At 50.2% G+C, this 24,954-nt stretch overlaps 12 protein-coding genes across 12 annotated transcripts; 8 read left to right on the forward strand and 4 right to left on the reverse strand.

The window, feature by feature from the left end:
• The first annotated feature begins 212 nt into the window (after positions 1-212).
• Positions 213-2,593, forward strand: BO87DRAFT_373048 (uncharacterized protein). The gene has a single exon (XM_025622441.1). It carries the CDS (start codon positions 558-560, stop codon positions 2,358-2,360), a length of 1,803 nt encoding a protein of 600 aa, XP_025483616.1. The 5' UTR covers positions 213-557; the 3' UTR covers positions 2,361-2,593.
• A 667-nt stretch (positions 2,594-3,260) lies between these two features.
• On the forward strand, positions 3,261-4,713 carry BO87DRAFT_350741 (NADH:flavin oxidoreductase/NADH oxidase family protein; the record flags this gene model as incomplete). Its single annotated transcript, XM_025621094.1, has 4 exons — positions 3,261-3,466; positions 3,523-4,187; positions 4,244-4,597; positions 4,654-4,713. The coding sequence occupies exons 1-4, from the start codon at positions 3,292-3,294 to the stop codon at positions 4,711-4,713; spliced, it is 1,254 nt and encodes a 417-aa protein (XP_025483617.1). The 5' UTR covers positions 3,261-3,291.
• A 298-nt stretch (positions 4,714-5,011) lies between these two features.
• Positions 5,012-6,431, reverse strand: BO87DRAFT_300062 (fungal specific transcription factor domain-containing protein; the record flags this gene model as incomplete). The annotated part of the gene is made up of 2 exons (XM_025619119.1): positions 5,012-5,890; positions 5,940-6,431. Coding segments are annotated over 2 exons (1,371 nt in total), but the record flags the coding sequence as incomplete, so codon positions are not given.
• Positions 6,432-7,424: 993 nt separating this feature from the next.
• BO87DRAFT_445971 (major facilitator superfamily transporter) lies at positions 7,425-9,416 on the forward strand (the record flags this gene model as incomplete). The annotated part of the gene is made up of 10 exons (XM_025628195.1): positions 7,425-7,521; positions 7,569-7,632; positions 7,678-7,732; positions 7,780-7,841; positions 7,889-7,986; positions 8,039-8,411; positions 8,457-8,636; positions 8,677-8,744; positions 8,800-9,015; positions 9,082-9,416. The coding sequence occupies 10 exons, from the start codon at positions 7,425-7,427 to the stop codon at positions 9,414-9,416; spliced, it is 1,548 nt and encodes a 515-aa protein (XP_025483619.1).
• A 102-nt stretch (positions 9,417-9,518) lies between these two features.
• Positions 9,519-10,574, reverse strand: BO87DRAFT_326429 (uncharacterized protein; the record flags this gene model as incomplete). The annotated part of the gene is made up of 1 exon (XM_025620145.1): positions 9,519-10,574. A coding segment is annotated over one exon (1,056 nt), but the record flags the coding sequence as incomplete, so codon positions are not given.
• A 764-nt stretch (positions 10,575-11,338) lies between these two features.
• On the forward strand, positions 11,339-13,273 carry BO87DRAFT_299894 (fungal specific transcription factor domain-containing protein; the record flags this gene model as incomplete). Its single annotated transcript, XM_025619110.1, has 1 exon — positions 11,339-13,273. The coding sequence occupies one exon, from the start codon at positions 11,339-11,341 to the stop codon at positions 13,271-13,273; it is 1,935 nt and encodes a 644-aa protein (XP_025483621.1).
• Positions 13,274-13,375: 102 nt separating this feature from the next.
• On the forward strand, positions 13,376-14,074 carry BO87DRAFT_412788 (uncharacterized protein; the record flags this gene model as incomplete). Its single annotated transcript, XM_025626523.1, has 2 exons — positions 13,376-13,679; positions 13,835-14,074. Exons 1-2 carry the CDS (start codon positions 13,539-13,541, stop codon positions 14,072-14,074), a joined length of 381 nt encoding a protein of 126 aa, XP_025483622.1. The 5' UTR covers positions 13,376-13,538.
• A 608-nt stretch (positions 14,075-14,682) lies between these two features.
• Positions 14,683-16,594, reverse strand: BO87DRAFT_455712 (cytochrome P450; the record flags this gene model as incomplete). The annotated part of the gene is made up of 5 exons (XM_025628680.1): positions 14,683-15,304; positions 15,414-16,172; positions 16,234-16,285; positions 16,343-16,348; positions 16,402-16,594. The coding sequence occupies 5 exons, from the start codon at positions 16,592-16,594 to the stop codon at positions 14,683-14,685; spliced, it is 1,632 nt and encodes a 543-aa protein (XP_025483623.1).
• A 353-nt stretch (positions 16,595-16,947) lies between these two features.
• BO87DRAFT_445983 (cytochrome P450) lies at positions 16,948-19,070 on the forward strand (the record flags this gene model as incomplete). Its single annotated transcript, XM_025628196.1, has 10 exons — positions 16,948-17,072; positions 17,122-17,250; positions 17,324-17,512; positions 17,552-17,651; positions 17,711-17,807; positions 17,861-17,975; positions 18,050-18,166; positions 18,264-18,432; positions 18,520-18,790; positions 18,875-19,070. Exons 1-10 carry the CDS (start codon positions 16,953-16,955, stop codon positions 19,068-19,070), a joined length of 1,503 nt encoding a protein of 500 aa, XP_025483624.1. The 5' UTR covers positions 16,948-16,952.
• A 480-nt stretch (positions 19,071-19,550) lies between these two features.
• BO87DRAFT_403774 (uncharacterized protein) lies at positions 19,551-21,187 on the forward strand (the record flags this gene model as incomplete). The annotated part of the gene is made up of 6 exons (XM_025625803.1): positions 19,551-19,749; positions 19,807-19,863; positions 19,929-19,993; positions 20,076-20,458; positions 20,556-20,651; positions 20,713-21,187. The coding sequence occupies 6 exons, from the start codon at positions 19,551-19,553 to the stop codon at positions 21,092-21,094; spliced, it is 1,182 nt and encodes a 393-aa protein (XP_025483625.1). The 3' UTR covers positions 21,095-21,187.
• A 557-nt stretch (positions 21,188-21,744) lies between these two features.
• Positions 21,745-23,233, forward strand: BO87DRAFT_326441 (SDR family oxidoreductase). The gene is made up of 3 exons (XM_025620146.1): positions 21,745-22,420; positions 22,483-22,841; positions 22,949-23,233. Exons 1-3 carry the CDS (start codon positions 21,982-21,984, stop codon positions 23,009-23,011), a joined length of 861 nt encoding a protein of 286 aa, XP_025483626.1. The 5' UTR covers positions 21,745-21,981; the 3' UTR covers positions 23,012-23,233.
• Positions 22,954-24,939, reverse strand: BO87DRAFT_326444 (FAD-binding oxidoreductase). The gene is made up of 3 exons (XM_025620147.1): positions 24,806-24,939; positions 23,727-24,748; positions 22,954-23,617 (listed from the first exon to the last, which is right to left on the reverse strand). The coding sequence occupies exons 1-3, from the start codon at positions 24,875-24,877 to the stop codon at positions 23,134-23,136; spliced, it is 1,578 nt and encodes a 525-aa protein (XP_025483627.1). The 5' UTR covers positions 24,878-24,939; the 3' UTR covers positions 22,954-23,133.
• Positions 24,940-24,954: the final 15 nt, after the last annotated feature.

Below are 24,954 nucleotides of genomic sequence, written 5' to 3' on the forward strand. Positions count from 1 at the left end.
ATTAATGTTAGTATGATTAGAGAGCGTATGAAACTCAACAAGTCGCAGCACACCCTTCAGGCTCCCTCTATACCCCCGCTTATGCCTCAGGCATTACTATTTCAGGCGGTGAGGGTCTGCCCGACATATGGAGAAAGTGGCAGGCGGAAGTCAGCGCGCGGCGTTGATCACCGTTCCTTCCAGGCAGCGATCAGGGCTGATTGACTAATACATTTCGAATGGGGGAGTGTCTGTCTGTTGCATTGGCTATAGCATCTTCATTGTTCTCTTGCCAACTTATATCCTGAAGTCATCCACAATCAAAGCCACGGCCCAGATATTCAATTCGTCTGCGAAACTCAAGCTCCATGCGCCGACAGCCGCCACGTGCTTCAGTAATGCCGGGTCCATACGAGTTCCCCACTGCAATCAATTATTTTCCCTGTCAGTGGAATCAATCCCATTCATCGACCGTCCCACCCTGTCTGCTTAGTTCTCCACCCGCATCTTCACCCGCTTATCCTTCTGTACCCCTCTAATCCGGCTGAAGAAACTGGCATCGGGGAGGAACAGAAAAGATGGAAGCCCGTATTGGATCGGACAACGGCACTGGGCCTTCCGCTCCAACGTACGGACTCCCACATCTGATCGACGAGAAGCAGGAGGACAAACATCCATTGTTGCTTGTCTACCTGGCCAAGCAAACTCCAGCCGAACAAGCTTATCTGGCTCTTCGCCTGCAAGAGTTCTTCAGAAAGGAAAATGTAACACTGGCAAGATGGCAACCATCCTCGGGGCTGCTACGTCGAATCGCCCTCCATGGTTCTTGCCCAGACAGCCAGGCGAACATCCACGCAATGGCCATCTTAGCATATCGAGCTGGATGGACAAGATTCCTCGTAGCAGATGGCCTCACTCAGCGTCAAGTGCATGGGACTCTTCGCATGTGGGAGGATCCACTTTTGTCACTGGTTATGGTCGTTGTCAAGCCAGAGCCAGTTGTCTTAGCCCCAACGGGCGATTTTTGCGTCTTCGCTAAGCGGACCACTGTAGACGGGTTCAGCAAAGATTTTCTTGAAAAGCTTTCCAACTTGCAACCACCGAAGAGGTCGCTCATGCATAACATTGAACGCGATCGATATGATGATCCTGGCCTCACTCTCTATGACCCTGACCGGCCCCCATTTACCGCCGACAGAGCGACCTCTCTCAGTCATGAAGAACGGTTCAGTATTACCGCGGCCTTCTTGACAAAACACACACCATTGCCACCGGAGCTGGCGGAGCAAGTCCTGGACTGGCTTTCCATAGCCAACGAGAGTCCTATGTGGTTGCCGCCGTGGATATACCACAAGGAAAAGCACCTGAACATCTTTCTCCTGTTCCCAGCCACGCAACCCGAGCTTCATCATATCCAAACCCTCTTCCAGAACGTCATTGAGGACTACCGGAAAATCGAGCGCGCCGGTGTTCGGTCATATACCATCACTTTCATCCCTTGGGAATATCACAGAACCAGGTCTCGCCGTGACCTCGCAAACCTATGGGAGGCGTATCGGCTTAGAACAGGGGACAACTCAGCCCCATTCAATATTTACTTCCTTCAACAGATGCCCGTCGCTCAGAATGTTAACGACCTTGAACTAGGGATTGTCAAGTACGAACGAGGTGATTTGCCAAATGTGGCACGAATAACCCTGAAAAACATAATCCTAGACAGAGGACCCTGGATTGAAATGATGAGAAGACGAGGACAGGCGGCAGAACAGTACATGTACAGTCACAAGGTCGACCCGGAGCTACTGCGTCCATTTGACCAACCATTCTACCCCAATCCACCGCGATGGCTCCCAGCAAAGAAAGGGCAATACACCATACCAGTGTTTTATCTCACGAAAGGCCTCTCCCGGACCGAAAAATACGAGATAGAAAAAGAAATCCGCACGTTAGGCCAAGTGGAAGAGAGTCACTGGGGATCTAAAGTTGCATGTTACGTTCCCTGGGACGGTGAAGCGGATGGCACACTCGACGACGCCTGGAAGATCTTCTGGGAAGTCTTCACCTATCACGGAGAACGCGACAGCCATTTCCCTATCTTCTTCATAGATGCCCAATCGGCGATGGACGATACTGTCCTTGTTGTGCATCCGGACCATTTGTGGTTTGACCAGTCCAACTCTAGAGCGTTGGCAATGCTGCAGAACGTGATGTATCCTAGTGTACGTGGGCTTCAGTACGGTCGGGTGAGAGGTCGCGAGGCGCACACTATGCATTCGAATGTCAGCACCGGCAACATGTTCTTCGAGGAGTATACGCGACCCCAGCGCTTTCCGAGACCGGATTGGCCTTGTCATGGGTTTACGGCAGCGCAGGTGTGTTGATTACTGTTTTGTTCTTTTATTTGTTGTGCGGTGACCTCTTGGATATTCTCTGAAACTGTTGCGCTGTAGCCTTGTTTTCCGTTTCTGAGGACAGTCCTGATAGACTTGTTGTTTGGCAATTGCGTTCGCACCTTACTACAACTCGTGGTTCATTGATAAAACAAGTTATCAAACCACTAGCAATATTTTTGTCCATCCGTAGCACGAACATCCGAACCATCACGTCCGACGCGAAGCATAACTAGCTCTAAGAAGTCAATACCTAATACATACAATATACTTATTGTCAACCGAATAGGATTGTCAGGGTACAACAATACATCTGTCCTGAACAATACCATTATCACCTCCCATCCATCAATGACTTCTTCCCTGCGTATCTGTCAGCTTCAGCTGCCGTCGCATTAGCCAATAGTTATACTCAAGGCTTAAAAGTCTCAAATCTCCACTGCATCTAAGTGACCTGTTGTATATGACCAGAGTCTTCCACCCTTCCTTACTTTTATCCCTTCACCACTCGAAACCCGAGCAGCGATTTCGGGTGTCGGAACTCGAGTGGACCGACCCACTTTACATCTCGGGACTCGATCGAGTTCCGACATTCTGCCACTATGATCTGCCGCGTAAACTCGCAACTTTTTCTCAAAAGAGGATGGGATGTGATAATTCTTATTGGTTGTTCGGTGATATTTAAGATGGTTGTACCGTCGTACAGGGGCCGGGCCTCGGAGACATATGATTTATCGATTGGGTTCTGGAAAGGAACGGAAGGTATTATTGATCAAGGGGGCATTCTTATGTGATTATTTCAGGTTCAAGCTCAGGGAACAGATAGACAGGTGTTTTATCTTTATAAATTGACTGTCGACGGACGAGGCTTTGTTTGTCATTCAGATCATAGTTCAGTCTATTATCTGGTTGAGAACCGACCATGGAATCGGCTATTTCAGAGAATCTGACCCTCAAATGTGGGCTACAGATGAAGAATCGTTTGGTGAAGGCTGCAATGGCAGAACATATGTCTGACGGTGATAACCTGCCTACACAGCTCCATAATCGCGCTTATGGCGAGTGGGGACGGGGTGGTTGGGGTATGCTTCTGACAGGTGAGTGCCATACACTGTCTCCGTTGGCAGTGAATCATGCGCTGAGTTTGTGACAGGAAACGTTCAAGTGGATAGGATGTACCTTGGAGATGCGCATGACCTTGCACCAAATCCAGCTATCGAACCAGAGCTGATCCGCAGATGGAGCGAGTGGTCCGCTGCTTGTACGAAACATGGCACGCCAACAGTCATGCAAATCAGTCACCCTGGAAGGCAATCTCCCATGGGTGCGGGGTCGCGGTGTCTCACTGCAAAGAATGTAGCGCCCAGTCCCATACCGTTGAACATTGGTTCGAGAATCGTGGATAGGGTCGCGAGCTCGGTGATTTTCGGTACCCCGAGGGAGATGACCCAGAAGGATATCGATCATGTGGTTGAGCAGTTCGTTTATACTAGTCGGTTGGCATCACAAACAGGGTTCCAGGGAGTGGAGTTGCATGCAGCACATGGATACCTTTTGTCCCAATTTCTGTCGCCTACGGCGAACCTAAGGACGGATAGCTATGGCGGTTCGCCGGCTGGCCGTGTGAAGATTATTGTCGATATCATCCGTGCGATTCGCAAAACGGTTCCTGCGAATTTCTGCGTGGGGATAAAGTTGAACTCAGTCGATCATCAATCCGAAAGTGCATTGAAGGCCTGTGTTGAGCAGCTCAAGCTGATCGTTGAGGCGGGTGTGGACTTTGTTGAAATCAGTGGTGGGTCGTACGAGGATCCCTCGGTAGGATGAACTGTCCCCTTGGCATGTGGTTGGTTGCACAGCTGATAATTAATCAGATGATGAGTTCCTCCACATCATCTCAACAGCCCGAAAAGTCCGCTCGGACGGTGGCTCGGGAGGCATTCTTCCTGGAGTTCGCCAGCGCTATCCGAGCGCAATTCCCAGGGACTCCATTGATGGTGACGGGCGGTTTCCGTACCAGAGCTGGAATGGAGAAGGCACTGACAGATGGGGACTGCGACATGATTGGGATTGGGCGTCCAGCAGTCCTCAAGCCGACTTTACCGAATGACATTCTATTGAACCCAGATGTCCCGAAAGAGAGCGCACGGCTTGTCACGCAACAGATAAGACAGCCTTGGATCCTCAAAATGTTGAGCAACAGATCGGTTGGTGCTGGCCTTGAAAGTGTAAGTGAGATGTATGTGATTGGGGTGCCACTCGCTGACATTACTTCCTTTCTCAGAGTTGGTATAGTAGCCAGATAGAGAAACTCGGTCGTGGTATTGCCCACACGTTTGCGTGAGAATATTGCGTCCTTTAAGCTAGTAGGGCCGAATTATCTAATGCTATATGTCGCCGTCTTTTTTTGTATATCCTACACGGTCATGAATTTCGAGTTCAGCAAAAGATGCCACTTTATATGAACCTGACTTGTTGCTTGACCTTGCTAGAGCGAGCAACGGAAAGTCATTACAGCCCAGACTTGATTTGATTGCGGGTATCGGCGTGGATCAGGCATGGTATGTTAGATCGATGATAATAATCGACGAAAAGAAAACGAGGTAGGAAAACGATCATCGTAGTAGAGGTGATAACTTTAGTTAAAGCTCATACCCCTGGATTGAGTCAGCAGGCATGATGTCCCATTCGGGATTCCACGAGAAGAGTTCGAGACTATCATCTGCCATGCTATTTAGCAATGGATCGCTGTCGCTCAGACCAGACAGGATATCTCCGCAGTTGGCTCGGGTCCATGACAATGGCCCGTCCGTGAACAGTAAATCAAGGATCTCTGCCGTGATAATACTCTCATCAACCATGGCCAACAACAGCGTGTCAGGAGTTGTGAGAGCGGTCCTGACATTATCAGCGAGCGGCCTTAACCGATCAGCACATACGGCTGCCTCGCCCCAGCGCTCACCGATATTGGTGAGAAGCTGAAGACATTGAGGGATTGAGGTATGTAACATCTTATGAGCTCTACCTTGTAGCGGCTCATGATTTCGTGCTGACCAGCACGCCTCGAGCGAGATGACTGCAGTTTCGAAGAGAATGTGCACCCCATGCCAAGGATAGAATAGCCTCCGACGCCGCTCCTGAGCGAGGTAATCTTGGATCAAAATTGATGATGCATCTAGCACAGCCTTCCAGTTGTCTGGACCTCTCAATCTTAGACGGGGCGTAGGCCGGTGGATGCGCGCCATGAGATGGTGAAACCTCACATGTTTAAATTCAAGCATATCATATTGTGTGTATGACTGTGCCTTCTCGTACCACCTTTTCAGTCTTTGGGTGATGCTCTCAATCCAGTCTTCTATCGTGCTGCTGCCGAACTTGGTTAAGTCTTCTTCTAGGTGAAGCACTCTATGAACCTCTGTTTCTAATGCACGATACCGACATATATGGTAAGCCACAGACATCTTGCTCGGCTTACTGGTGGAGTGCCCCGGATTGAGGTTTGCCTTTTCTGTTGTGGGGAGCTGGCCTTCTGTGAGTTTCTCAAAGAGTCTCAGAGTTTGAGAAACTTACCTTTACCGTGATTGCCTCCTCCGGAAATGACAGTGGAAGGTGGAGGTTCGTACATAATGACCTCTCCATACCGTACGCTACCCAAAATAGTACGCTTCGCTGACAAGGCTCTCCTTGAATCTGTTGATTGCACTCCATATAGAGCCCCAGATTGAGGACAATACGAACAGCGTTAGAAATGCATGTCCAATTGTCTACTCTCTCCGGGCACATATGTGCATAGTGAGCTAAGAGTAAAGAAACCTGTAGTGCCTGTATTTCGCTATGATCTGTTATGGCCTGTAGGTGCGTCAAGGCCGCGTTATAGAAAGACTCTGAAGCCGCTCGAGCTTGATAATCGGCTTTCCATGTCAATGTCATGGCAGAAATTGCCAGTGCTATAAGCAATACAAAATACTCGAAATGCCCCAAACCAGCATCAGTGGGCACGTGGTGGATTAGTAGTGCCTTTGGGTCCTTCAAATCCTGACGCTGGATTCTGTCGAGTATTTTCGTCCAGGGTTGCGTCGCACGCGCGGGTGAGGACGAAGTCGCAGTCGATGTTCTCAGTCTCGACTAGCTCCTTTACGGCGTGGACTTGAGAGGCTTCGAATTTGGCTACCTCTACGGCGGCCTTGACACCGTACTTTTTGATATGTTTGGGGAGATTGAGGTAGACGTCTGGTTTGAGATGCCCGCCTGGTTGGGTGGTTAGTGAGCGATGGGATGTGGCAGGGTATGAATTCACCATTGCGACCTGTAGCTCCAGAGCATGCTTCTCGTGCTTCAAGGATTACCACTGATGGCGGCGAGGGGTTGTCCTTGTAGAGGAAATGTGCTAGGGCTGCTCCTGCGAAGCCCGCTCCAATTATGAGGATGTCGCATTCAGTAGGGAGGTCCGGGGTACTGCGGTGGCGGTCGAGAGGATGGGGATGGGTGCGCCAGAAGGGGGTGGTGGAATTGGGGACGGAGGCAGGCATGTTTGTTTGTCAGTGTACGGATGATTGACTGAGAACGCACGTTGTCTTGTGTGGGGTTGAAGGGTCATTGCTTTGGGGCCGTGTTGTATATACGACTGTAGGGGTAGATGGGAGCGGACAGTTGGCCGATCTCTACTCCACTTTCGGCTTATCGCGGTGGGGAAGCTTGCTGGCTCGGGCTTCACCGATTATCTCTGGCAATCAAGGTCATTATCGCTGAGGTATGAAAGGGGAAAACTTGGGGATAGTTAATGGTGGAAATGTATTAGGGAGGGTCATCTCGGCCTTGAGGATTGCATACTAAAGTGCCATAACCGTCTATTTCTGAAGTAGGGTGTTGAGTAACTGCTATTGGGTACCTAAGGGACACGTTGGGGCAGATTAATTTCCTTATCAGATAGCGATTGCTGTTTATCTGATATCAGCACTTGAGGGGTTGCGTCTTATGAAGTCCGCATCTAGATATAAAAATTTTGTACACTTTGATGATTCTCACAGAACAGAGACGTACGTACATGCTCTCAACATGGACGTATCAGACATGGACCGAAAATCGACTGACAAGAATGACGACCCCGTCATCAAGGCTACCAATGTGGAGGTTGGGGACATTTTAGTGTCTGGTACGCTACTTCCTTCGCTACAGCTGGACGTTGTTGATATTATATAGACTATACTGAGCAACAATATAAGAAATTGACCCGGAAGATTGACTACTATCTCTTGCCAATGATGTATGTGCTTAGCTATGTCTGAGAAAAGCTTGTCTAACGGTTCAGGTTCTTCTTCTACGGAATACAGCAGGTAGACAAGACCTCAACTAGTATTCAAGCAGTAAGTATCTTAATTTGGTAAATGAATGCGCTTGCTGACAAGACCAGATATTTGGGATGGAGGATGACTTGAATCTACACGGCCAACAATACCAATGGCTGACCACTATGTAAGCATCAACTTTTAACACACAGAAGTTGCTTATCGTGACCGCAGCTTCTATCTTACGTACCTTATCGGAGAGTTCCCCTCTGTCTATCTCCTGCAAACATTCAATGTTGGCTTGGTCCTATCCATCTATATTACATGCTGGGGTAAGTAATGCAGGCATTCCATAACTGCAGTTGACCAACACTTATTTTCCAGGAATATGTCTCATCTGTATCAGCGCCGTACAAAATTGGTCGCAGTTGATGGCTCTCCGTGCCCTACAAGGCTTCTTCGAAAGCAATATATCTCCAGGCTTCCTCCACATTACAGGTGCCTTGTACCGCACCGAGGAACTTGCCAATCGCTCCCTCTTCTGGCAGTCGTCAGAGGGCTTCTTCTGTATTGTCTGTAACCTTATTTTATACGCCATTGCTAGACATGTTGAAGCCCACGGCGGTATAGCGGCCTGGAGATGCATTTCACTTTTCTTAGGTTCGCTTACCCTGGCCGGTGCAGTAGCCGCCTTCTTCTTGCTCGGTTGCCCACACGAGGTGCGCTGGCTGAGTGAGGATGGGAACGCATGGCGTAGGTTGTCGCTCCATCTCCATCGCCACTGGAATACTTACCATGACAGGTCCGCCCGCACGTTGGACAACCAAGTTGGTCAGGATACGACGGGTAAAGAATGGTCCTGGCCACAAGTTATCGAAGCCTTTAAAGATCCCCAACTCTATTTTTCCTTTGCCAATTCTTTCCTTGGCAATATCCCCAACGGGCAAGTCAACACGCATCTCCCCCATGGCGCGGTCTATCAGTTAATTCTTGGTTGAACACAGAGGCATTACAACCTTCAGCTCTCTCATGTACGAGACCTTTGGCTTTAGTGACTGGGAATCCATGCTTTACGGCTGTCCCAGATATGGTATAACCCGTTTCACCTCAGTTAGAACTTATACTAATCATATATCTCTCGCCAGCTGCCTACGTAGTCAGCTTCCTCATCGTTGGATTATACACTCGCAAAGTCAAAAACCAGCGCATGTGGGTCATGGTTGCCTGCTGCATTCTTCCTTTCATCGACCTCCTAGTCATGTCCCTTCTCCCTAACACGCCCCAATACAAGTGGGTTAAATGGGGAATGTTCATGATGACAGTTGTCTTTTCTATGGCTATTTTCCTGGATTGGAGTCTCAGTATGTTCACCTAATCGCCTATTGCCATTCAGAATGATCTGTTACTGATTAGTCACATCCGGCCAGTCCCCTCCAATGTTGCAGGTAAAACGAAACGATCCGTCGTTTCCGCCATGACGTTGATTGCCTACTGCGCCGGAAACATGGCTGGTGCGCAGGTATTCAAGACCAAAGATGCGCCCCGATATGTCTCGGGAACGGTCGCGTGCTCGGTGTGTTTTGCTCTCGAGGTGATTGTTATTCTTGCCTGGAGAGGTTGGTATATGTGGGACAATCGACGCAGGGAGCGAATTGTACAGAGCATGGGCATCTCTAAAGAGGAGCAAGAACGGCGGGGTAGAGAGTTGGGGGCGCAGGATGTTACGGATATGAACAATGTTTATTTTCGGTATACCATGTGAGCGAGCGTTTTGGGCTCTAGGTAATCGGATCAGGCTCTCTCTTGCACGTTTCTCATTATCATAAAGAAATAGCACTTAATAACGAGGATGAAAAGACTATCCCGTCTGCCCTAGTAGAGTCTCCAGACGCTTATCACCCGAATATCGTTGCAAAGCATTTATCTTCCAATCAACCCAACTCATATCTGCATCTAAGTTTAAGGCATTTCGAAGGCCTTGAAAAAGACCCAGAAAGCCCTCCCAATCTGAAACGTCATATCCACAACAGAACTGGAACCGATGAAGCAGTCTCCCATTCCTGACTATCTCTGCAAGTCCCTTGTTTCCCTTTGCCTCAAGTATATCTGCAAAAGTAGATTCATTCCCGCCAAGGGTATTAACTCCGTCGTAAAAGTCAGAAACTGGGAGAAGCATGACGGGCGATTTAAAGGCTTCAGTCTTTGAGTCTGTATAAGCCCATTCCCAATCAACGATTCCCGTGATATTGTAATCACCATCAACAAGAATATGATCACCCTTGTCATCAGCGTGCCGTAGATAGAATCGTCCGTCGTCATAAGTGTAGTGTTCTATGATCTTTGGGATGCAATCAAGAAGAAACCGGTGAACTAAGAATGCATCTATCTCGCGTCCTGCATAACGTTCCCCTCTTATGATCAATCTTATGATGAGCTCAATGCTAGATTGGATGTAGTCTCTCGGGTCCCTGTATGGCCCGAGGGGAACCATCTGCGAGTTGACGTATTCAGTCAATGATTCCCTGGCAAACGAGGCAATGTGATCAATTCCTGGTTCATCCATAGATCCCATACTGTTGAACGCGAAACGTTCCAACTCAATGTATACATCTGCTAGCTGGGTCATGACTTTCTTCCTCTGTTCCTGAGACGCGGGAGACCAGCGTAATGACTTCCCAGGGAGTTTTGCCATGAGTATATATCCAACGCTGACGGGAGTTTGTCCTTCCAGCGCGTAGTCGAGCACCTTTGGAATAGGTATTTTGGTTTTGCCAAGGAATTGGAGAGTCGCAACCTCGCTGCGCATGATATAGTCACGTAGGTCGGGCGGTGGTGAGGTAACGTTAGATCTTCGAATACGAGCCAGCCACCGAACTCCATCAGCAAACAGAATTTCTATGTGGTAGTTCATGCCGCCCATCACCGATGAACGTGCCGATCTGTCATACACAAGCGGCTGGGGGGAAGAGCAGGCAATGCCATTCCGTAAAGAGCTTGCTTTCTCGAGAAGTGCAGACAAGTTCAGAAATTCTAGTAACCTAGTTATCTCGCCCCTCTCTGCTTCCTGAGAAGCTAGATCGTAGAGTTCCCCGTCCTTGATGTGGAACTGGGTGAGGGGTTGGGTGCATCAGCAAGGACATCGCATATTCTTGGCGTTCCAGCCAGTTCATCAACAAAGCTTTTGGCGGGACTTGGACCTTAGCTGAGTGGGATTACGACTTATGCAACAGAAAGGTAAGGTTACTCAGTACTCAAGTCCTGGCAGATTACAGGAACTCTCATACATGACAAAATCTTGATCCTGCTTCTAGGGCAGCTCATCGTCGCTGCGGTGATCACCTGACAAGTCACGCTGGGGAATCTTGGTGACTAATCCTCATATCCAGACTTTCGCCGATGCCTGCAAAGAACATCCACTTACCACTTGTAGCGCCAATTCAGCAATGCTTAGAAAAGGACATTCTTCATGGTACTTGAGCTGCAGTAATTGGGAAGATGATACATACCTTTCCAACCCCAGGTTCAGTGCCTAAGCGCCGCAAAGTGCGCCGGGCATGCCGTTTCTGTTGAGAGCATCGAGTGCGGTGCGACGCAGTTGCCCCCTGCCATCAATGCGTGATGAACAAGGTGCACTGTAGCCGTCTAAGGCGCTCTAACAGCCCATCCGGTCAGGCAGATGCTGCTATGGATGCGTCCCCATCCTCACTTCACGTCACCCCGAGAGCCAGTGTCGCCAAGGGAAGACAGACACCCAGCGGGGGCATGACACCTTGTCCCGACGACACAGAGACAGCTCCGATCAACTATCGCTTGGACTCAACGCTTGGCTTCATCGATCGCATAAACACCTTCTGCGCTGGTGTATCCCAACTGTCCTCTCGGTGGTCCCCTGCGGGCCCCCCTCCTGCTTATTCATCACCTTTTACTGCCCATGATACAGATGGCACAGCTGCGATTGAATGTGATTTATCCTCCGCTCAAGTTAATCGCGTTCTAGAGATATTCTGGGCACGGTTACTCCCACAAGTTCCAATTGTTCGCCGAGAGGATCTAGAGCGCCCTACTTCCTACGAGGATACTGCGACTGGCTCCCATCCACAACCTCTGCGGGATGCTGTAACAGCCTACACCATGCAGTATATATTCTACTCTGGCCTCAATGCTCGGCTTCTTGGATTGCAATGGAAGCAATTCAATAGGAGCAATCGGTGCTCAAAGAAGATTGGCATGCCTTATTTCCAACGTTGTCTAACAGGCGCGATGCAATATTCAACGTTTGCGAAGCCCTCCCTTCCAATCCTTCAGTGCTACTGTATCATGACCTTGTACTTACTGGACGCCGGACAACACCAGGCGGCGTATAACATGATCGGGCTTGCTGTTCGGATTGCTCGATCATTAGACCTTGACTGTGACCCGCCCCCTCAAGCATCCCGGGAGCAGGCGGAGCTACATTCTCGTTTCTGGTGGACCTTAGTCCATCTCGACTTCCGCTGCTCAAGGCACCTTGGAAAGCCTATTAGTGTACAGCTTCCTATATCTAGATCTTCGCCACCATGTTGGATGTCGAACGACCCGCCCCTTCCGGTACGGTTCCCATATCATAATGAATCGATTCGTCTCACGTGTGCGGCCCTGGCTGTCATTGAGTCAATGGCACACCACGAAAAGACAAGAAAGAAACATGACATCGAGTTTCAGGCAAACATTTTGACAGATAATTTGCAATACTTACGTGTATGGAAAGACGAATTACGCCAAAACACATGGTTCAAGCACCTTCAACTGGATGTCCAAGATGTGCCCGTCTCACGAAAGTATTTCTGTGGTCCAGGAGAGAATGGAGGTGGCGAGGAGTACAATGACTATATGATTAAAGCGCCACTCCAAATTCAAACGGAGGCCCTGCTTGAACTCCAATACCACGATGCCATGATTAGTCTGCATAGAGTTTTTATCCAATTCCCTCGTCAGCCCGCCATGAACCGAGAAAATCCCCTTGCCGGTGCACATGCTGCAACTGCTCTGAAACACGCCTTGGCAACGATCCAAACAGTGTATTCTTGTATGACCGCGCATGATATATTCCATGGATCATGTGAACTTTATCAATATCAGTGGAATGCCGTGCTGACGCTGATGGGTTTTATGTTGGCTTTTCCTTTCTGTCCGCGCTGTCCACAAGCACGAGGCTACGTCGACCTAGCCCTGGAGACATTTGAGTTTGCGGGTTATCAAAATGACGCCGCAGTTCGTGCAGCATGTCTCACTCGTCATCTATGTGAGAAGGTGGACAAGCTGACTATGATATTAAATATTGATCTCCGGCGGGGTGTGACCGAGAGCACAAAGGATGTACCTGCGTCGACAAAAGATGGGTTGACACAACAGGCGAGTCAACAGTCTGGCTCGGTAAATACTAACATGGAGGCAGACAGTACGAACATTGATCATTATGATCATACCTTTTTGTCTCTTCCACAGAACCAGACAAGTGATGATTTGTTTTGGCCTTGGGCGGATCTCGTTGATCCCGATATCTGGCCCAGCTATTGCGATGGAGTCAACGAAGCCTTCGCAGATATTTCTCAAATACCCACAATGACAAATTCTTTATAGAATTTATCTGAGCCTATTACTACCCTCCAGTACCTCCCTGAAAAATGCAACTTCGTCCCTCGCCACGTCAAGTATATGATGAGATAGATTTTGGCCTCCCACTCAATCTCGCTCCCATACTCAGCTGGGAAGTGCACGTCGTGGTATGCCTTTCTGTTAACCTCGCCTGAGGCTTTGATGAGTGGCGGTGATACGTTGCGGAGTAACCATTGATGGCGTAGTAGACGATGGTGGGTTGTTTTTTTGGCCATGATGAAAATTAGATATGCCGAAAAGTACGAGAGACCATCGTAGTACGCGCAGAGCCTCGTCCGAGCAGACTAGACCTCGTTTTTTCACCACCATTATTATCGGACATCTGGGCTTCTTCCATACCAAGTACCTGAATGGGACATGGGGATCTCAGGTCCGTTACGTTTCTGTCTCTATAGCCTCAACCCGACTAAGCTTTATACCCCTAAAACCCATACTCGGGGTCAATATATGCAGATTTATGCTACTTCTTTGTTGTCGAATCTTGCCTGATTAGTGCATTAGTTGATTGAGTAAGACGCAATAAAGGAAATGATGATGAAGGAGATGTGCCACTTGAAAATTAGTCATGATATCTGGGTAACTACTGACTATGATTCGCTCATATCAGACCCGCAGGCGATCCGCTACGTCGCCAAATTCATGCTGCAAACAGGCTTGCTCGGGCAGTTCAGCCGGGTTGAACTCGATCCGGACCCTGACCTCGACCCAAGCCAGGAACACGTAGGCCTCAGGGCCATGGGGATAGGCGCTGAAGACGCTGGGTAAAAGGAACAAAACAGGCCCTGTTTGAGTCAGCAGGGAAGGTCATACAAGCAGAAGGAATAGGCATGTTGGGAGCAAGATAATGGAAAAGAACGGGAAGAGGATGGTGGCTCGCAGGCAGCTACGGCTGCAACACTCATCTACACTTGCTTTTGTTGTTTAGTTGTGGTTAGCTACGGCGACGACCTCCGTGGCATGCGTTGTTTACGTGTTTACTGCGAGTTTGAGGGATCTGTAGGCGTTCTGGGCCATATTCTTTTGCTTCAAACGGTGAAGCACCTGCATAGCTAGCATCTCACTACGCCGGCTCGATCGGGTATAAGAATATGAATTGAATTGAATTGAATTGATATCTGAGTAAGATGCGATGCTTATGACTACATAGGCCAAGGCTGGAGCTGCCAAGGCAGCCTTAAAATCGAACTTTATTCGTCCTCGCTGTCAAGATCATGAGTGGTAAAAAAGCATGAATGGGTATGGACAACTGAAGAAAACTGAACAAAGGAATCAGCTTACCCCCAATACAACCTCTGAAAAGTACACTCCTAGTTTTGCAATTCCACAATATAATACCCACTTCTATGCAGTCTCTAACTCAAGCTCATCACCGTTTAATCTACAATAACCCTCTCCCTAACCCGCACACAAACATCATCACCTTCTTTAATCGACATAATCCCCAACACCGGCTTCCCATCCTCCGCCTCAGGGACACGCTTATCCACCAACTCGACATCAAACCGGCGCAACAACAACGTAACAAACAACATAACAAACCGTTTCGCCACATACCGCCCGGGACACATGGTAGTCCCGCCGCCAAAGGGTCGCCAATTATCGCTGCGTGTCAAATTGCGACCGCCCTTAACGCTGAATCGCTCCGGGCGGAACTCGTTGACCGGAAAATCAACCCCGAAAATGGCTTCATCGAAGTGCAACTGCCGGTACGGGATCATCAGTCGGTTTCCCTTGCGCAGGACCTTGCCGCCGATGACGGTGTCGGATGTGATCATCCGCACTGAAGCTGAATACGCTGACATGCGGATGGTTTCATTCCACATGGCGTCTAATAGTGGGCAGTTGTCATGGAGGTAGGTCAGGTCGGGGATGGGGTTGCCGGAGCGGAAGGCTGGCGCAGTTTCTGCGCGGATGGCGTCAACGTAGTGATCTGGGCCGTAGTAGAGGATGTAGGTTAGGAGCCAGCAGGCTGCTTTGCGGGTGTTTGTATTGATTCTGAGATTGATAACCGGTTTAGCTCAACCATTCCTCGTTTCTCCGTCCTCGTCGCTTTCTCTGAGGGCAAAATAAAAGGAAGATAAAGGAAGAATGAATCTGAACTCACCCCCAATAAATCGTCACCAACATAGTTGCAATATCATCTTCACTGATTCCCAGTGCCCTCATCTCGCTCTCCATCGCTTTAGTAAACCAAGCGTCCCCGTGCCGATCCTCCTGCGGCATTTGGATGTATTTTTTCAAGGCGCGCTGAATCGCATCTCGTGCGGCTTTCATCTCCCCCGCCAGAAAGTCGGGGTACTGGTACAGCACCTGCCAGCTCAGCTCGTCGAAGACAATGAAGGTCTTTGGAAGGGAAGGATCAACCTTTGCCAACTCAGGGCCGAAGTAAGCCTCCTGGCCGGCGCGGGTGAAGAAGTCCGAGCACCATTCCATTAGAGGAAGCACGATGGCGTTGGTGTCCTTACTGTGGCCATTGCTCGTCCGGACTTGGTATGGGCATTCTCTCTGGAGTCCTGCGATGTTCAGTTTGGGTTCCACCCAGTCTAGAAACTGTTTCTCCAGGAAGTCTAGGTTGTCGCCAGGATAGAGCTGATGGATGTGCATCTGTCGTGCTAGCGTCGCTAGTGGTTTCCCGTGGGGATTCGGGAATCCGGCTTTCTGCTTGGGTAGGGGTTTGTACATGGCCTGCACGCAGGACTCGGTGTTTCCACAGGCGCGCATCATCGCTTGCACAAACTCGTTGAAGGAAAGCGTCTCAGTATTGCGGTATGCGTCCGCAACGTCCTGGGGCCTGGTGATGACATAAAGAACGGAATGGGCAATAGTGAGAGCGAAGGGGTTGTTGTTGTACTTGTAGTATTTCCTAGCGTGCAGTGAGCGTTGGGTCTTTATTTGTGTGTTGAGCAGGAATATGGAGATCATACTGTGCGCGGGAGAGCAGCGCATTGGAGTTACTGAAGAAGGCGCCGCCGTGGCCTGAGATTCAGCGTTAGAATTTAGGATAATGACATGCAGCGAAACCAAGAAGCCCACCCAGAACTAGACAGCATTAGCAGTTGTTCGAGATTATTGACAGCAGGCAGGTGACTCACATGGAATCCAATAAGGTAATTCTTTGGGGTCGTTGGGGTAAAATGAGGGCACGATCGAGAATCGCAGTAACCGCCAGAGTACCAGCACGCTGGCGGCAACGATGGCTGCCACCAAAGACGGATGGGCCTTGTGGGTCCAATGCCATCCTTTGGCAGAGAGGTCACCAACCTCAATTAAAAACTCGGATAGCATAATGAGCTGGGAAAACTAAAAAGGGAGTGCACCGGGTGTTTTGTTTCTGAGGAACAGAGCAGGCTGACGTTCGACTTATATATCCGCAGTTTTATTGGATCGGGCCCTAGTGGAATGTAATGAATAACTGGAAGTCAACCCCACCTAACAACGGTCACTTCACTTGAATAATCTCATTGGGTGTGGTGACCTGGTAGTGCTTTATACACGGAATTTCATGGACTTGATTGACTAAGTCGACACTAGCACAGCCTGGCACGGCTGTACGGGCCTGGCCGATACATATAATGACGGCCATGGCAGATGTTGAGGACACCAACAGCAACACACTTTCTCACCTCAACTTCACAAAACAAATATGTACGCGTATATAATGCTTTTATTCTTACTTTCACTTCTGCTACTTTGCATCAGACGCCTTCGTGGTTGGTTTTATTTGATCCGCGGACCCGAGATGATAGATGAAGCATATGTCTCGGTAGGTTGGCCCTCGTTTGCTCAGTCGTACACTACGCTTAACAGATCAGGCCGGTGGGATGCCCTTCAAAGTGCCTACTCCCAACAACAACCACTTGATGGTGACTTCGAGCTATCACATCAAGGAATTGATAAATGCGCCTCTCCAGAGTCTATCCCTTCATGCTGTGGCTAAGGAGGTACGACTTGCTACTTTCCCGTCATACTTCGAAGATTGCTGAGATTAACTAAGAGCTCCTTTGACCATGGCAGATCTTACAACCGAAATACACAATGTCTGGCTTTGAGTGGCAAGACCAGCGTGGGATCGAGGGGACGGGCTTCGTGCGAGCCTTAAGGAGCAGGCTAACTGCTCACTTGCCCGGCATGCTACCCGACCTCAAGCGAATGGTTGAGGCTGCCATTACGGAAGAACTGGGCACACCAGATACAGATGGCATGGTTACATCTATGATGTAGAAGTTGCTGCGGATGCCGGAGCTAACGATAAAACCAGGTTCTGTGCATTGCCGACTGTTCCCGCTGATCAAGCGAGCTGTCACCAAGGTCAACTGTTTTGTCTTCTTCGGGGAGCAGCTCGGTAAGTTCCCATTATGGCAACAGATAAGGCTGTCATGCCAATACTGATGCGATCTACAGCACAAAATCCCGAATTCACCGCAGCCGCCCTGGAATTCCCTCAGACTGTCATTTTCGCTTCGGAGATATTGCGTATCACACCTTCCTTCTTACGGCAGTACGAATGGCGCATTTGGCCCCCAAACGCCGTTTCTCGCTGACATGCAGTAGCTCTGTCGCTAGTTTGGTGACTGAAAGGCATCGTGCCGTCAAGACCCTCATGCGGTATCTCGAGCCGGTGGTTAAACAGCGACTAGCCATGAGGGCTGTGGATTCCACGGAGAATGTCCCAGTAAGACACTTGAATTCGACGAGGGGAATATATTGAAAGCGGGACACTGATGAAGTTGGGTGGCACAGGTGGACTGCATGCAATGGCTTATCGAGACCTCACCCCGGAAAACCCAGTGGACGACCGCGCGCATGGTGGGTGAGATTATTGCAGTCTGGTTTGGGTCTGTGCATCAGTTGGCCATGGTATGTTTGACATAATGCATATCCTTTTGCTTTGACCTTTTCGATTCTCAGAGAAACGGGACTGCACAAAAGGATTTGCCGACTAACCCAGCCCTAGACCGCGACATACGCGATCGAGGATTTATGCTCGCATGAGGAGTACGTGCGCCCGCTTCGGGAGGAAGTCTACGGTGTCGCTCCTGAAGGCTTGTGCCCTGATCTGGCCGCTATGCCACTTCTGGATAGCTTTTTGCGCGAGACCATTCGCTGTACTAACTCAGACGCTAGTAAGTAGAGGCTTCGAGCTGCGATGCCACTACAGCGCTGCAGACACAAGATCTGGTAGCATCCCATGCTAACAGTTCACTTGATAGTCACCGCACGACGCAAAGCATTAACACCATTCACGTTCTCTGATGGGTTACGAGTAGACCGGGGAGACTGGGTCTGTATTCCACAACGAGCAATGATGCGCGATCCGGCTCGCTATTCGCACGCAGAGCAATTTGATGGCTTCCGATTCGCGAGAGCCAACAAGCTCTTAGCTCTAAATGAGGGCTGTGCTGATGTGCCAGAAGTAGCACCGTTGCAGCTGACTGATGTTGATGTGAATTGGCCGATATGGGGTCTGGGAAACACAGCCTGGTGGGTACTACCCCTCATTTCCGTGGTTGCTTTTGGCATGCATACACCGAGGCTATAATCTGACACACATAAAATCATTACCAGTCCAGGCAGGTTTTACGCGACAACAGTGTTGAAGTTGATGATGGTGTGCATCCTCCAGGGATGGGAGTGCAGACTGGCGGACCCTCAGGCTCTTCGGTGGCGTACGTGGCGGTCCAGTGTTGTCCCTCGCACTGGGACGGTGGTGGTGTTTGAACGCCGGCAGATGGAGTCGCCCACCTTGGTCCGGAGGGGGTGACTAAATACAGACCCTAGTGCGTCGATCTATGCACAAATTCGGGCTCTAACCAATTGTTTTATGCTACGTACATTGTTTTCCACTATTACTCGCATGTTTTACCATACCCTGTACTTTCCAGTCTTAGTTGATATGGGATCTCACCTGAATGATTCATTGTCCCCGACTTAACTATCCAAAGTAATGCCTCAATACTGATAGATACAGCCCCCTCACGGGAGACCTGCTCTGCCTAGCCTTGTCACGCAAGGCTCTCATCTGTCACTTGAGTAGAGACTATACTATTCTGTCTACGGAGCTAGGATATTAGCCTTGCTACCCTGCACAACTTGGAGGTTATGAAGCCTCCACTCGGGATATCTGACAGGCAAGAAACACAATATTCCGTTATAACCCGTCACTTCACATTCCACCCTCGCCCGCCAACACTGCACTCAGAAATAAGCTGAGCTAGGTTGGAAATCTCCTCTGTCCGGCATCATGGCTTCCAGCTATACGGGAATTGATCTTTGTGCCTACCCAGCGGGGACGCCCCCGTCTGGCCAGTCGTCGAACCTGGTGGATCCACCCTCTTTGGCAGCAACCACCATCGCGGTGACAACGGTGACTTTGGTCTGGGCAGTCACTGTTACCGCAGCTAGAGTGCATACAAAATTAAGCAAGCTGGGTTTGGCTGACTGTACGTGGGCGCCATTGGCTGGTCTTGTCATACACGTTGTTAACAGCAGTACATCAGGCTTTGTGGTCATTGCCTTGGCATTGTCGGCAACTTACTTAGGCTTAGTTTTAGCGAGTGAGTGGGCTCTAAGACAGGATTATGACGTGCTTCGATTTCACGACTCTGACTCCTCGACGCAGTGCTGAAATATGCCAAACACCAGTGGGACATACCCGCCTGTTGGTTTAATGGCACGTATATGAAGGTACGATCTCATTATTCCCAAGCTGCAGCTATGAGCAAGTTCTATGTATTGAAAGCTCACTTCAGAAAACTAAAATGAACAGATCTTGTACGCCCAAGGTGTGCTCCTCGGGCCCACAATCTTCTTCGCGAAATGCTCCATCTTCCTTCTTTATCGCCAAATCTTCACCATCCAGAAGCCCATGAAGATTGCCATTTGGGTCGGTCTTATCTTCACTTTCCTTTTGTATTGGGCCGGAGTTCCCCTGGAATCCTACTTTAGTGCACCGCACGTCGGGGAGACCTGGGAAGATTTACTCACCAACGGCCGACCCGAACACTTGATCTACTGGGGGATTGTCCAGGGAACCTGCTCCGTGGTATTGGACATTTACATCTTTCTTCTCCCGCTTCCGATGCTCGCACAGCTGCAAATGGCACATCGGCGAAGGTTACAACTACTCGCGGTGTTTTCCACGGCTATGATGTGAGTGTATTTTTTCTTCTATGATTTTCTGCGAGGAAATATTCTCCCTCGCGGAAACTGGAACAAAAGAGATTCATTAGACTTACACCGACCATAGGGGTATCGTTGCTAGTGTCTGCGCGCTCGTCTTCCGGGTGCGTTTGAAGACCACCGCAGACACATCGTATGTGCAGAGCGCGCTATTCATTTGCGTGTAAGTGCCGTCCCCTATTGACCCGCCCCTATCCTCATGCTGATTTCAATATCTCGTACAGTATCGTTGAGAATAACGTCGCCATCATCGTCAGCTCAATGCCCTTCTTCCCCGCATTCCTCCGGGCCAAGGTCCTAGATGCAGTCGTATTCAGGAGCCTGCGGTCTAAGCTCTCTGCCTTGCGGCATAGCTCGGACCGATCGGCATACGCGAAGGGGTTAGACCTCAAGAGGTCGAGCACGAGCACGCCGTCCAAGGGGCAGAAATGGTCCAGCAGGAACCTGCTAGATGGAGTTACGGACAACCAAAACCATGAGTTAGAGGTTGTGAGCAAGTCTACGGTGGCTGTGCAGATCCGTGCGGGAAGCCACAGCACCAGCAATCATGAAAGGGGCATATCGCGAGAGGTGAATATTCAGCAAGAAACCCAGTCGATAGTGTAAGCGACGGGGTACCGGGTGGACCGGACCGATGTGTAGTCCGTGCCTGGCTGGTCGATGAAACTGAGGCTGATAGGGATCACTGTACTGTTGGGTGAGCGTAATAAATGCTTGATACGTAGCCTTGGTGGTTGTGTATATGATATTGCGAGAAATTAGGCGATTATAATACTGAGGTTGTTACATCGTGGTATGGCTCTATCCGTAGTGTACTGCTGCGATAGGATTTTCAACAATACTGTTTTGACGTACTGTTCTCCATACACAGCAGCAACATGTTTAGAAGATTTAGAAGAGAAACCCCGTAAGACAATCAATTGTCCGAAGCTCATAGGAGAACGGACCGTAAGCTGGTGATACCCCGTGCCGCCCCCTTCATCTCTTCTGCCTTCTTTTTTGTGTCAGAAATTAGTGCCGACGATCGTCTGACATGAGATGTGACAAGTAGGTTCATAACACAGTAGCTCTGTGTGCACTAGACTAGTACACTGTAGTCTGGACAAGGTTCCCTAAGCTTTGGTTGGACCTGACGCATTGACGGGCCCACAACACGGTTGGGCCCGGGAATTTGATCCTGCCGTCACTGGCGCCAGTGCTCATTTCGTACATCCTAGAATTAATGCCCCGTAGATACCTGCAAGGCTGGGGAACCTGAACAAGGCAAATTGAAGTCTCGCCCGTCTCCCATTTCTTTTTCTGTTATCTGTTTGTCCTGTCATCTTCACTCCGTCCCTGGTAATTTCCGGTTGGTTGACTGGAAGTAGCGCCTTGTCTGCATAAATACACAACCCTCTCTTCCAACTACCACGCCGGCACCGAACATCGTCACTTCCTCCTGTATCCTTTGGCCCCAACCGCATTCCTCCCCACCTTCAGAACACTGAAACAAAATGCCCAACCCCAAAACCATCCTCATCACCGGCTGTTCCGCCCACGGCATCGGCGCAGCCTTAGCCCTCACTCTCGCCCGCCAGGGCCATTTCATCTTCGCCACAGCCCGCAATACCAGCAAAATCCCAGAGCGACTGAGCGCCTTGGAGAACGTTCAGGTCCTGTCCCTGGATGTGACAGACTCTGCCTCCATCGCTGGCGCTGTGCGCTCGGTGAGAGAACATGGTCGGGGGCTGGATATCCTGGTCAACAATGCCGGGACGGGGTACACCATGCCTCTATTGGAGGCGGACCTAGATCGCGCGAAGGCAGTGTACGAGGCTAATGTGTGGGGCTTGCTTGGGCTGATTCAGGCATGCAGTGATCTGCTTATTGCGACCAAAGGGAGGATTGTTGATATGAGCAGTGTGGGGGCGGTGGTTAATACGCCTTGGATTGGTTCGTTCTATTTCCCTTTTGGAGGAAATTTGCATAAGCTAAGTTACTAATCGTGCAAACAGGGATCTATTCCTCCTCCAAAGCCGCAGTCACCCAGCTCTCCGAGACACTTCGTCTCGAACTCTCGCCCTTGGGCGTTAGCGTGCTATGTATCATGGCGGGTACTATCACCACCAATTTCCATGCAAATGAGCCAGAAGTTGTCTTGCTGCCGACTTCTCGTTATGCAGCTATTCGACAAACCATCTCTGATTGGGCGACTGGACGCGCTGGCCCCCAAGGCTGTTCGGCGGATGACTTCGCTAATTCTATTGCTGGCGATCTGCTGGGAAGTAGTAGTGCTAATGGGGGGTTGGTGTGGAAAGGTCCGAATAGTGCCGCTGTCAAGTTCATGGCGAGGTGGTGCCCGGGGGGTCTGTTGGTGAGTATCTTGGTTTCCAACCGTTTCTTTGTTTGCTCTTCCGGGGTTTTCCGAAGTCCCCCACCGTGATGGTTATTTGATTGGTTGCTAACTATAGCCCTACTTAGGATCGCATGATGAGTAATGGACAGGGGTTAGATGAGTTGGCGAAGGCTACGAACAAGAGCTGAATGACAGTATTGCAGCAAGTGTGAGATTGTGTGAGGGAGATTGTGTAAGGACAATCAATAGTGGAAAGCAAGAACCATCCTGTAGTCAAGAATCTCCTTCCATCGCCTACTTACAAACCACATCACTGCGGAATCTTGAATCCACCCGGCACCATCCTCTGAAACACCCCCGTGGGATCGACTTCCCGGCTGATGCGCTGCAACCGCGAGACGCTCTCGGGTCCATAACTAGCAATCGGATCTTGCCATTGCGCCGCGTAGTTCAGATAGACAAATGGATGATATGCGTCCAACTGATGTGCATCCGCCTCAATACCTGCAAACAGTGTCTTGGCGGCTTCCTCCACGCGGGCGTCATCGGTCGCATTATCCCAAGTGGCGCTCAGCAAAGTCACCACGAGCGCTTTCTCGGTGTCAGACGACAGTCCCATCATGTTGTGACCTGCAGGCGCCCGTCCACAAATGGCGGCGGGTAATGGCTCTAGGGATATCGACCACACGATGCCCGGAACGTCCTGCACAGCTGCTAGACTGGTATTCCACCGGTCATAGGTCGCTTTCAACATGGGCACTGTTGCGTCGTGAGTCGTCACTACGCTGAGCTGTCTGTTTGGTTTGTAGTCAATTGGTATTAGCGGATTTAATGGAGAAGAGGACGACAGAGCTAGGAGGAGAAAGGAGGGATGTAGAGAATTCGAAATAGACAAATTCTTACCGTTTTCCATTTTGGGAAAAGGAACCTTGCTCCAGGGATATCTCGTGCACCGGGGCTACACGCACAGTGCTGTATAACTGAGGGATATCAAAGAAAGCCCTGTACACGGCTGGTGGGGACGGTGGCTGCTGGCTATCTTCTCCGTTCTTCTCGGGTTTCTCCATCTCCCCGGTGTACACAATGCTGTTCACCACCGCGGCTCCCTTACCTCCGGCAAATCCAAAACTGGTGATTAACGAGGCATTCTCATCATAGTGGCTCGCTGCCTTGGGATCAGCCAGCTCCGCAAATGCGTGTAGTTGAGCATCGATGGTGTCTGTACTGCAATAGACAGATCCGCCATAAATGGGGCCCTGCGGGAAGACCCGCAGATAAAAGCCCGTCACGATTCCGAAGTTACTGTTTCCGCCCCCGCGCAGCGCTGCCAGCCACTCGGGGTGTTGCGTTTTTTCATCCCAATGCGCAATTGTCCCATCTGCCAGGACTATCTCTACGCCGACCATGTTATCGCATGTCCATCCGTAACGGGGCGAGAAATACGACATGCCGCCGCCGAGCGTGAGTCCACCCACCCCGACCTGTGCGGCGCGGCCGCCCGCTACCGAGAGACCCAGCGGGTCGAGGTGGGCATAGACGTCTCCCCATGTGGCGCCTGCACCAACGAAGACGGTCTGTTTATCATCGTTGTCCCCGGACGGAGCAAGGACCTTGATCGTGTTCAGAGCTCGCAGGTCGATGGTGATGCCGTGCTGGATGTTCGACACTCCCGCGAAGGAGTTGTGCCCGCCAGACCGAATGGCAAACTGGCATCTAGCTTGCTCGTGTGCAGGCAGAGCCGATGGGGTAGTGACCAGGCTAGTGATGGTCTTAGACACATCCTCTGGTGAGTGCGGGGACACCACGCAGTACGGCTGCAGATCACTGTTCTGCTGGGCAAAATACGACTTTTGGGACGCTTCATATGCAGCTGTGTTCGGGAACGAGATTTTATCAGGCCCTAAAGTCGAGGCCAGATTGAGGCACTGCAGCCATAGTAGAGTTAGACTTTGTCTTTGCATGAGTTTCAGGGTTACACGCACACAGGCTTCCAGCGGAGAATTGCCAGCTGTAGAAGGAGCATCACTACCATTGAGGGGAATCTGTTCCAACATCGTGAGGCGAGGATACGAGGAGGAATAGGCTGAGAACGAATGATGGAACGTTGGGAAGGAAGGGAAGACGGGAAGGA

This window comes from Aspergillus neoniger, assembly GCF_003184625.1.
Source record: "Aspergillus neoniger CBS 115656 unplaced genomic scaffold BO87scaffold_4, whole genome shotgun sequence".
Classification (NCBI taxonomy): Eukaryota; Fungi; Ascomycota; class Eurotiomycetes; order Eurotiales; family Aspergillaceae; genus Aspergillus; species Aspergillus neoniger.